This window comes from Ammodytes marinus (assembly GCF_949987685.1).
Source record: "Ammodytes marinus genome assembly, chromosome: 20".
Classification (NCBI taxonomy): domain Eukaryota; kingdom Metazoa; phylum Chordata; class Actinopteri; order Uranoscopiformes; family Ammodytidae; genus Ammodytes; species Ammodytes marinus.
In genome coordinates this window covers 15,177,087-15,189,795 of record NC_137224.1, presented here as the reverse complement: position 1 = coordinate 15,189,795, position 12,709 = coordinate 15,177,087, and the positions used below count along the sequence as shown (strand labels likewise).

Genomic DNA, 12,709 nt, shown 5'->3' with positions numbered 1-12,709 from the left:
AATCAAGGGCCTCCCTTCCGTATTATAACGTAGGGCTGTGCAATTCAATTGCAATTAATTACAATTTTGACTTCCAACAATTATGCAAATACTATAAATCAACTTTTACAAGATAATGATTTTCAACTGTTAATACAACTTTCCCTTAAAAAAAAGTTAATAAAAACATGTTTCCGAAGTCAAGGGAGTTATTGTGTTAAAATAAAAAAATAACCACTATCATGATCTTCGTCATAATCAAGCAGCCCTATCACAGTATAACCTGTATTTTCTGCTTCATTTTGTACTGCCACCACTCACAGCACTGCTCCTCTCCTTGGTATTCCATCCTTGGCCTGTCTCTCTCTCTGTAGTGACCTGTAGTGAACCCTTTCCATTTACCTAAACCCCCTCCTCTCTCTGGAGGCCTGTGGGCCCCACACCGGGGGCTTCCCCTATTGGTCGTCCGGGATCGCCTCATCCAACAACATGGCCCCTCGCATTATGCCTGCAGTCACTGGAGCGTTTTTTTCCCGGTCAAAAAGAAAGAGGGGTGTGTCTGTGTGGGGACAGTAGACAGTGTAGACTGGAACACACCAGTGCAAAGGGATCCCTGTATGAGTCGACATGTGCTGCGTTTAGAAGAGTGACCAGGCCCTCATCGCTTTAAAGAGAGAACTGCAGGATTTCTCTCCTAGAGGTAAATAGATGATGTTTTAAAGTGACGGAAAAGTTAATTCAAACAAAAGTGATGGCTAATTCAAGGATGTATTTTACATTGCTAGGGGACAAAATGTATTCAAAATGGTGGTAATTCACAAATCAAGTCATTGTTGAGGTATCATGTGCTGCTTGTTGGTCTGAAATTATGTAAGGTTAGTTTTTGCGTGAAAACATGCCACCACAACTACTGCTATTATATATATATATATCGTGTGTGTGTGTGTGTGTGTGTGTGTGTGTGTTCTGCCCTTCCCATGCAAATCAGACACGTTCATGGTCATTTTGTTGGGATGCATTACTTCAACCCTGACATCATCATATGTTGCAGTGGCCTGCGTACACGGAGTACAGAACTGGTTGACTGAAGAGCAGAAATGCAGAGAAGATCCACGCTGTCTTGAACTCCTCTTCCAAGACTGATACCCCACCCTGGTGTTTGTAACCATCCCTCCCTCCCTCTCTCTCTTCCTCTCTCTCTCTCTCTCTCTCTCTCTCTCTCTCTCTCTCTCTCTCTCTCTCTCTCTCTCTCTCTCTCTCTCTCTCTCTCTCTCCAGGAGCAGTCAGTTAACACACCCTGGCGGTTGGACTACACAGCCTGATCGCACACGTGTCAGAGGTCAAACGGATCTGAGTGAGAAGAAACTCATCATCCATCAACTTAAGCCAGCAATCAAAGTCATACGGCAGCTATCTCTCTGTGATGCAGCATACAGCTACAGTAAAAAAAAAAAAAAAAAAAAAAAAAAAAAAAAAAGCAAGAATCTCCATAACTCCTGCATGTCCTTCAGATATACCGAATGGGAGTGGGAATGCTGGCCAGAGCTGTGGTGCATTGTAGTTGCATTGCATGTTTCGCTCACACAATGCAATGAATCTGCTTTGCAACACAGAACTTGGTCAAATAACAGCTCACTACTTGAACAAATGCGCTCTTTAATAATGACTGCAGGATTTAAAGCAACTTAATTGCATTAAATCTACCCGTGTATTATTGCTCATTTTAGATGACTTATCTCCTGTTGTCTGAACCTGTTTAAATTGCCCCTTCGACCCTTTGGTTTTGATTTTTCAGATACGTCGAGATAGATATTTTTATGTATTTTATCTGCTGTAAAATAATAATGTAATGTAAAATAAAGTTTTTATTTGACTCTATTATATTCTGTTATTTCCTATAGCCCTGTCTACCACTATAGTACCATTTTTTTCAGCGTGGGAAAGTACATTTACACAGAACTGCTGGTTTTATGTTAGTTACTCAATGTTTCTTTCAAGCCTCCTTATTTTGTCTATTTTCTTTTTAGAGAGCCTATTGTAACACCTGGCCGGGGACTGCAGATGAAAACTAGCTTTTTGGCTAAATCTGGCATATTTAAAGAAATATTAACTGTCCCTGATAAAAATAAATAATTAAAAAGTACAGTTTCGACTCATACTTTACTTGAGTATTTGCCTATTTGTATTCACTACTCATTTAGTGAGTAAAATATCTGTTGCATTCTTCTTCCAACACTATTTTTTTTTGTCTTAAAACCATTTGTTGGGACTTTGTTAAAGTGTAGTTAATTCAAAATGTCTATGCATGAGACTGTTGTATCGCATAGCATTATACAACAACAAGGCATTACTGCTGCCTGTTTGTCTCGTTCATGTCTTCAAGGCTCTCAGTTGGTTTCCACTGCAGCTGATATCAAACAGAGGGGTCATGGGGTCAAATAGGGACCCGCTAGTGATAGAACATTCTTAACACCTTTCCAGAGAGTCTACCACAGGTGAAGTGTTTATCGAAAGCGGAATGACAAATTGAGACAGATGTCTGGCATATTTCTGACTCATATTTTCATTTGAATGTCAAGCCCTTTCCTTTTTCAAATTGCCTGTTTTCCATTTTCTTTTTCTGGGAATGAAAAAAAAAAGCCTTCTGGTCACCTAGAGTCAACCACTGCTGTTGTGTTCTCCTGGCAGGGACGCTCCAAATGTAAACACGTCTCCATACACTTGCCATTGATTGACGTGCTGTTTTGAGTTTCTCATTACTGACACACACTTACACACAGGCACACTGGAAGCCATTTAAAAATAATAGAATATTCTGGCCTTAACGTGCAAATTCTGACAGGAGCTCCACACTTGCCATATAAATGTCAAAGGGCAGAGATGTGTGTATGTCAAAAGTCCTCAGGCTGTTTCACTGATCTTCATTAACCGGTGGCTCCCACCGATGTAGCAACTGAGATCACAGCTCAAGGAAACAGTTAAAGGTGGAGAATGTTTGTTGTCAAAATCACTTTTTGTCAAAATCAGTGAATATCTCCCTACTGTGTGTGTCTGTGTGCTGAAAAAAATCTGGTTTAAATACACAGCCTGGGCTTTCTAAACTCGTATGTAAACAAAGGGTATGTAAAAAAAAAAAAAAAGTGCCCACTGTAGCTAGCAACATACCCGTTTACAGAGCCTGGGCTGTGTATTGACACGGGATTTATTTTCAGCATGCACACAGTACAGACAGGTAACAGATCATGAGGAGATATTCACTGATCTTTGACAGGAAGCATTCTCCAGAATGGCTGAGTCCACCTTTAAAAAAAGGACAAATCCTTGAACTAATGAGATAAATGTAAAACAATACACTCATCTACTCATAATCCTATTTTTTGGGCATTTTTATGCTTTATTGATAGTGCAGAGAGACAGAGGTGAAATGGGGCAGAGAGGGGAGTGACATGCAGAGTACGACCGCGGGCGGGAATCGAACCCGGGTCTGCTGCTGGGCCCGGCCCAGGAGGGGGACGCCTTACCAACTGAGCTAAAGGCGCCCCCCTGCATCTACTCATAATCCTAACACAGCCTCAGTAAAAACCCAATTGCCAAACAAGCACTCCAGACTAAATGACCTAGCCTATTTGTGTTTAGGATTTACTTTATATTAACGTTGCAGATCAATGCTTTCCCAATTCCCTCTACCTGCAGTAGTGCTGTGTCTTGCCCCTGAGCTGCTCATTTTCCCTTGGTGTAAGGTAATGAAGTCCTAAACAATATTTCTTCCAAATGAGAAATGTTATTGTGCGCACCATGATTATAAACAACTGGCTCAAAATTGTTGGAAGGATTAACCAAGGAGTGAAACAAAGAGGGGATGAATGTAGAATAGTAATTTTAATAGAGGCCATTCATGGGGTGGGGACACTGTGCCCAGTAGCTACAGTCTCACACACACACACACACACACACACACACACACACACACACACACACACACACACACACACACACACACACACACACACACACACACACACACACACACACACACACACACACACACACACACACACACACACACACACACACACACACATCCACTGACAGCTTTCAATATGTGCGTTGACTTTTCGGGCCTGACTGGTGCTTTGCTTTTCTCTTTAGCTGCCTCAAAAGACCCCTGTAGCCTCCGAGCACTTTATGCTAAGTTAATTTACCCAAATATATCCACGGCATCGTGGCCGCCCCCGCTATTCAACATCAACAACTTTGTTAATGGAAACTTGCTGATCCATAAACGCTGGTGCCTGCCACAGACGTTTGCTGGGGGGCAGCTCACATGGGAATGTTAAAAACACGCAGATCGATGAAGGGGGCATTTGCAAAGCAGGCATAAGGTGTGTTTAATTATAATTGCGTCACAGGGTTGGTGTGTGTGTGTGTGTGTGTGTGTGTGTGTGTGTGTGTGTGTGTGTGTGTGTGTGTGTGTGTGTGTGTGTGTGTGTGTGTGTGTGTGAGTGTGTGTGTGTGTGTGTTTGTTGGGGGAGGTGTTGTGTGTTAAGGCTCAGGCAAGGCAAGGGGCCCCTGTATTTAAATAGGGTCACATTTCGCCTTCACCTTGCAAGTGTTGTGCTATATTAAATGCCACTCATGTTAAGTGCGTGGAAAGCCGTCCTCCGATGTAGTCAAGACATAATATAAAGGTTAAAAATTGAAAAATGTCCCTTCAACGGTACAGGAGCAGGCCATGATTGATCTCCTTCGTACGGGCAAACATTTTGTGTTTGGTTAAGACCTCTTTAGAGTGTGTGAATACAGCGTGTTGTAATAAGGAGCAGCAGCATTAGAATTTAAGTGTCAGTCAATCAGGATTTCAAAAGGTCAATGAATTTCTTTTGCAAAACACGGGCAAAGGGTGGCTCTGAGACGACTGACTTCAGTCAGAATAGGCTCTTACTGTTTGTCGTATTAGGAAAAGCACAAGTGTTACCAATAACATTAACATGGCTCTGTTTTGTTCAAGTGTCCCAAATCCCCAGAACTTCCTTGTAGGTAATGTTGGAAAAATGACCAAATTCATATAGGCTAATACTGATTTTTGATCAGGCTTCTAATGGACACTGTTTTCCCACAATGCAATGCACAAAGTGAATGGAGGAGATACTCAGCCGGAAATAAATAAAATAAATTGTGAGAAAACCAAACAAATAACGATTTATGTTTGAAAATATGAACGTTTGTATATCAAACCCCTTGCTGTGACCATCAGGGTGTAGTCTATACTGTATAGCATGAGTAGGCCTATGTGTTGTTAAGGCTAACGGGACGCACTGAACCGGAGCAGTCATTAATGTTATTACTTACATGTGTGCTTTTCTCACTGGGACTTGTCCAGATGTCTTGTCTGACAAAGTTTTTTTTTTGCATGTTGTTCAGGGGAATAGAAAGAAGTAAAAGGGGCAGACCTCAAAAACACATTTTGATGATTGCAGCGTGCCCCTAATGTGTGTGTGGTTTGAGAAAAAGAAACAAATATTTTTTAAATCAATTCAAATATAGAAGGAAGCCAAGTGAAAACAAGTCAGACAACTTAATTGTTTTCCCAGTCCCATTGCAACATTTGCAAGTCCCCCTCCACTCAGAGATGTGTTTCCCTTATTGTTACTTTACTTTGCTTCACTGTGCGCCTAAATGAATAGAAAAAGATGTTTCAGCAGCTGTGTGCATCTCCGTGCTCCCATTAAATTTGAGTTTAACACCTGAATGTGTGAGAATGATTTAGTGACATCATGAGGGGTTTTGGAATCTGGTCACGGTCTCAATATGTGACGCAGCTGTAATGCACACGTACACTGAAGATGGACTTTTTAAAGATGAAGGACACACGTCTTTACCAATTCATAGTTTCTGAGGGAGAGAGAGAGAGTAGGTTTTAGTTTAGTATTTTAAGAATGTTGAACTAGATCATTTAACTTATTTTGTCGAAAAAAAAAACCTATAGACCAAATTGTATATGTATATACATATAATTAATATTTTTATATGTTTGGAGATCATCTCTAAAAATAGAAGGGTTTTATTCGTTTCAAATGAGAAAAAATGAAAAGCAAACCTGCCATTGTTAATACATATATTTTGAGAAATGACATCTATTCTTATTCTGGTTATTTGCAGTCGAACAAAAAAGCCATGTGATTATTCATAAATTATTCTTTTATGAAGAAAAACCATCTCAACTTCCAGAGTTTTTTTTTCTTCTAAAAACATCATACTTGTGTTCCCATGTTTATACATAGAGAATACCAGCACTAGACACAGCTCACACAGTACATTGACAATATGAATGCTTTGCAGTATTGTCCTGTATTGTTCACATTTGATCTATTGAAACAAATTATTACACATCATGATGCTTTTCTCTACATTACTTTTAGAATCACACAATACTGTACCTGCTGCGTCCTACTTGGTTCCTCATTTACAATTTCAGTCAGTTAAATTCCTCTTGTGGAGTTTCTCCCCATTTTCCTGTCTTTGGATATCCTCACAGTAACTTCCCAGATTTTGGACACAGACAAATAATCAAGAAATAATAAAGTTTTTTTTTTTTTAAATATCTGCTTTCCTCTCCTCTCACAGAGTCCAGAAGTGCAGGTTGAGATGCTGTGGCTCCAGTAGATGTATGGGCGTCCCCGTGGTGGTGGTTGGCCCTATGTGGTGAACACTGGGGCCGTGATGGGAGGACCTTAGCCCTGGCAGTGGTGGGTCTGGAGTGGACAGGATGTAGTCAATGCTAAACTTGATCTCAGACTCTGGTTTGCCCTGCTGCTGTGTGGAGGGGTTTGGAATGAGTTGGTGGTTCTGTTGCTGCTGTTGTTGTGGGCCCATTCTAGGCCTGTCTGGGTACACAGGGCAGAGGGTAGAGGTGGAGGTGGAGGTGGAGGTGGAGTCGGGTTCAGGGCGTTGAGTAGCGGGTATGTGATGAGGTGTAGTGGTGTTGGTGCTGTGGAAGTGGGCTTCTCCTGAATCACGGAGGCCCATTTTCATGTTCCTCCTGCGCCGCCGACGCCGGAAGTTGCCGTTTTCAAACAGGTCCAGCATGGACTCACAGCCCGTGGCAAAAGTCCAGTAGTTCCCCTTTCCCTTCTCGTTGCCCTCTGTCCGAGGAACCTGTGGGGAGATGTGAAAAGAAATACTTGATAATGAGTACAACTGTCACACTACCGAGAAAAACAAGAGGAAGAAATACACTCGTGAAGAAAGGAAAAATAACTCTTAACCACAGCTTTTTCTTCTTCTGTTGCAACTTGAAAATTGACAGAAACACAACAATCAAAAGAGTAAAACCAAATTCCCTTTAACAGCGACATAGTACTTGATATGTGGTTACATTTCCCACTGTCCCAAATATGGCAATAGTCCAAATATTACTTCAACAATAAAAACAAGAGGAAGAAATGTACACTCATACTAGGACAAAAAGGAAAAAATAACTCTGAATTAAAGACATTTCTTCTTCTTTGCTACTAAAAAATGGACAGAAACATTAAACAAAAAATTCTACCATCAAATTCCAATTCAATTGAACATTGACAAAGTATTGGATATGTGGTTAAATTTCCCAGTGTCTCCTGCATACGTCGCCCAGTGTTTGAGTGCTTATACCTTGATGAAGCAGCTGTTGAGAGACAGGTTGTGTCTGATGGAGTTCTGCCAGGCTCTCTGGTTGGAGCGGTAGTAAGGGAATCTCTTCATGATGAACTCGTAGATGCCCGACAGAGTGACACGCTGCTCGGGGCTCTGCTGGATGGCCATGGCTATCAGAGCTATGTAGCTGAGACACATACAGAGACAACACACAGACACACACACACACACGCACGCACGCACGCACGCTCACACACGCACGCACGCACACACACACACACACACACACACACACACACACACACACACACACACACAAACACACACAAAGACACACACTTTATTCAGGTTACACAGTTGAAACAAGGACTTTACACGATCAATCCTAACCCTTGTCTTTTGTTGACCTTCAGAGCTCCTGTTCAGAGCTCAAAATATTTAAATTTTTTCTTCTTTCGACCTTAATTCATTTATCCAACATTAATAAAAGTGTTAACTTTTTAATTTGTAGCAATTTGGACTCACAGTAACAGTTTGATGAACATTTTTTTAAATGAAAAATTATAAGAAAAAACTATGATGCATTGTTATAACAGCAGTAAACATATCAGAATGAATATGTTGCATTAATTATTATTATTTTTTTTTGCCAAGAAAGACGAAGACATGACTAAATGAAAGTCCGATCGTACGTACTGTTATAAATACATCAATAATAAAAAAATATACAGTATATGGACAAGTAGCTCCACCAATCACAGATACAGAGCATATGAAAATCTGTTATATTGTATCTATCGTTGTACAGCCAAAGTCTCTGAGATTCCCAGAGAAATGATCAAATTAGGAAACGTGATCAACGTTGTGTTTATTCTGTGTTACCTCTTGCTTGTCATCACTGTAAATGAAAGCATCCTAGTGTCTCTCGAGTTGAGATAAAAGTGATTAAATTCAATTGAATTGAAGTACAAAGACAAAATTTTAGTATTTCTTTAAGCTGTTAAAAAGAAGCAAATAATAGATTATGGTTAACTAAGGGATGGGATAAAAGGTTTAGATTGCTTTTAACTAACTTTAGTGGCATGTTTTCACAGGGAAGAAATCAACATTTTATTTTAATTTATAACTGTGAAAAAAATCTGTTGAATCATCATGAAATATGCATATTTATCACTATATAAAAGAAGAAAACAACTGGGTATTATTATTGGAAAGTGATCTATACTGAAGGGAAATGATGCAACTGCCTATATAAAATAGTCAACTACACTATTCATCTAATGAAAGCGAAAAAGCGAGGTTCACTTTTCCTGAGTTTTATATTTTTAAAGCTATTTTACTGAGTGCATATTTTGTGTACACTGGTAAAAACTACAAGATGTCATGACATTTATTTTTTTGCTTTACACAATGTAACATACTGTGAATTAAATCTACAATTAAGTAATAGACTTTAAAGGTAAAATTAGCAAGGTAGAATATATAATAAAACCTAATTGTGCTGGCCTATAAGACGCACTAGAGTGACGTAGGCCTATACAGTAGAAAAAAACTTTTTTTAAGGTTTGATTAAAGAAAAAAGATTTATTTAAAAAAAAATCTGCCATACCTGTACGCGGGTCTACACATTTTCTTCTCCTCGTCCGTGCTGGAGGAAGGGTATCCGTCTCCATCGTAGTTGAAGCAGTTGAAGGGGTAGTGAGCGTTATCGAACATCTCTACACCTTGAGGTGGAGTGGTGAGGAGGACGTGTGATATATCCAATGCGTTTTGCCTGTTGGTTCCTCTTGACTCTCCTGGCCTCAGCCCAGCAGCAACACCCTGCTGCCGCCTGTCTGTACTACTGCTGCTCTGCCCCACCACCACCATGCTCTGCTCAGCCAGCTGACACTCACTCTGAGCTGCATGGGCTGATGACGGACCCCCACCACACACACACACACACACACACACACACACACACACACACACACACACACACACACACACACACACACACACACACACACACACACACACACACACACACACACATACACACACACACCCTCCCTCCTTTTCGTCCCAGCTGCTCTCCAGGAGCGGCTGCTGGTTTCGACACTCACTCAGGACCACCTTCACTCTGAGCTCTTTGAACTCCTGTTTTGGCCTCTGCCTGATCTCGTCCACAGGAATTTCACATTCGAACCTCAAATCTAGATTTCATACTATTCTGTATATGCTGCACACATCTTAGGGGATCCGACTCAGGGCCAATTGAAAAGGAGGATTGGCCTGCTGCATGTCCTCTTTTAAATGAGTCTATTTTTGTGCAGACGATACTATTCTATAATGCATTTAAAATTACATTTGGGAATCCTGCATCTCCTGTGAAAACAATAAGTATATGAAATAAGTAATAATTCAGAAAAAGTGTTCAATTATTGCCTAGAATATTTCTTACAATTTTGCAGATGCTATAGCTGTGTCGTTTCTGATATTTTCAAGTTGTTCTATACAAGCTTTTTTTTGCTGTAGAGTTAAAATCACGTTTGCAGCTGTGAGATAAATTAAACAGAGTGAAGGATGTTTTTCCCCCTGAACTGTTGAGTACAAATGTAAAAGAATCTTGCAAACAGGAAACGCTTAAGTGCAGAGCCCTGGCAGCAGGCTTCAGCTGGTAAGATAATTTGTTGCCTTCTATATTTGTGTTTTCAACAGCGTACAACAACCCTGGGCTGTGGGGTCTGCTGACCTTTGCTGAGTACAAAAAAAAGGAGGCTATCTTTGGTCACTTTCCAAATCCCTGGAAGGATTAGACAAACTCTTTCAAAGAGGACGGTTTTAAAAAAAAAAATCAAAATCATAACGCATCAGAACCGGAGACTTTAGTCTTTTTTCTTGACCATGCATTCTTCCATTCTCACACCCAAAGATGTTCTGTAATCTTGAGAGAAGCCAAAGATGCCGACGTGACATCACTTGAGGCTCCATCTTACAGTAAGCCCCGAAAAGCCTTATATATTATTTTTTATATATATAGACAGTATAGCTGTCGTCAGTACTTATGCAAAATTCCCTTTAACTTGGACTAGACTGAAGCCAGTCCAGTCCAGGCGGTCTGAGCCCGGAGCGAGGGCTCTGGACAAATGGCCCCTCTCCCCCACTGCATTCTGGGTGGTCCGCCAAACCTGTGGGCCGCCTTTATGTTTTATTTTTCTTCTTTTTATAGCCTAATCTCTCTAACTGTACTTAAAACAGCTAACCCCAAACTAACAAACAAGATCCTTTGCATCTTTGTTTTCTTTTTCTCCCTTTAACTATTTGGTGTGTGTGTGTGTGTGTGTGTGTGTGTGTGTGTGTGTGTGTGTGTGTGTGTGTCCACTCGGGGCAGACGTTTTAGTCAACAACGGGAAGTTTTGTAGATGCTATCTATAATGCTCTATAATGGCCATAAATTGTTTCCGTGTCTATAAAACAGGGGGATGTGTATTTTGAAGGGCTCTTAAAGGGGCAATTGGAGGTCTCCTGTGAGGCGACAGAGGCCGGGAAAACAGCCTGGGGTCTGCCAGGCCTCTGTGTGTGGCCCTGCTGGACTACAGGCCTATAGGAGATATAACAGGGACATTAGAGCAATTCTCTCTTTATTTCTGATGGACTAATGAAGCGGATAAAAGGTCACTGCTGGACTCAATTTTGGGTGCAGGACCAGACTTTGGAAGGGAAACGGCTGTGGTGCATCTTGAAGCAAACGAGTAGCCTTTTACCTATCAGTCCTAATGATTCTGGTCTTCTCTTTCCACACAAAATTTAAGTTTTGAAATACAGGTAAAATAAATCATGAAAGTGCAGGTGGAACCATCAGGGCAAAAAGAGGTCATGCGCTCTGTATTGTTTTCTGTGATTCAGCGCTTTTCAAAACCTGAAGGGGAGTTAACGTTTTACAATTACAAACAAGCTGGGGGGAGGGGGGGGTGCTACTGTACATAGTGTAGTGCTAGGAGCGATGCTACTGTACATAGTGTACAGTAGCATCGCTCCTAGCATGCATCATCTTCATCATATCTCTTCAAAAATAAAAAGATAATTATAATATATTTTGAAAGTATCCTAATAAAATATATAAGATAGGATAAGATAAGATAATACTTTATTGTCCGTTTGCATGGATTTTTTTTCTTGCAGTACAAGCTCCCAACAATTATACATATAATATATAATACATAAGTAAAGAGAAAAGAGATGGTTTTGATTTCTGGTCAAAAGGACCCTTTGAGAGGGACTTCCTATTAGAACTTAAAATCAAAAGAAAGTTTGTTTTTCTCATTTTCCAGTATTTCTTTTGCTTGATGGACTTTTTGGTATCAGCTGAGCTATACAGGGGTTTAATAGACACATTTCTATAGAAACAAACAATCGTTCCCTCATGTTTAAATACTAGTAAAGGTTACCACTTAACAATAAGGGTACATTAATGAACTGTTAATTAATCCTTAGTTAATGCTATTAACGGTTAGTTAATACTATTTAAGAATGAACTTACTGTTAGTGCTTAGTTATTAATGGTTAGTTAATGTGTGGTTAGTCATTAACTATGCTTAGTTAACTAATCCTTGGTTAAGCATTAACTTAGCATTAACAGTTAGTTAATACTTAGTTAAAGGTGAAGTAAGCGGTTTATTTATGTTAATATAAGTGTTAAATCGCTCTTTATTCATACAGTGATCACTTACATAATGTGCGCGTTTCATAAAGCCGATCTCTCAGTCAGCTGCTCTGCATGTAATAGGCAAATAAACTTATTGGAGGATCCCGAAATTTTTATCCAATCACAAGAGAGAACGCTACAAACCGACACCCGTCTCACTCATGGTCTCACTGCCGGTGCACGCCAGAGCAACAGATGGGTGAATGTTTATGCGCCTACAATGGCGGAGCAGGTAAAAATCCTTCCCAATGTCTGTTTTGATGGGTTTTATCATGTTTTATCACACTTATGGATCTGAGATGATGCTAGATAACTCGCTGCTTGAAGACCGCAAGCATTAATGCATTAATGTGGTGACGTAGGGACGAGCGAGGGGACTGCTAACTGCAGTAACTGACAGGACGTTAGCTA

At 40.3% G+C, this 12,709-nt stretch overlaps 1 protein-coding gene across 1 annotated transcript; it reads right to left on the bottom strand.

The window, feature by feature from the left end:
- Positions 1-6,597: 6,597 nt before the first annotated feature.
- foxl3 (forkhead box L3) lies at positions 6,598-9,327 on the bottom strand (the record flags this gene model as incomplete). Its single annotated transcript, XM_080048535.1, has 3 exons — positions 6,598-7,134; positions 7,630-7,798; positions 9,221-9,327. The coding sequence occupies 3 exons, from the start codon at positions 9,325-9,327 to the stop codon at positions 6,598-6,600; spliced, it is 813 nt and encodes a 270-aa protein (XP_079904661.1).
- Between the last annotated feature and the right edge of the window lie 3,382 nt (positions 9,328-12,709).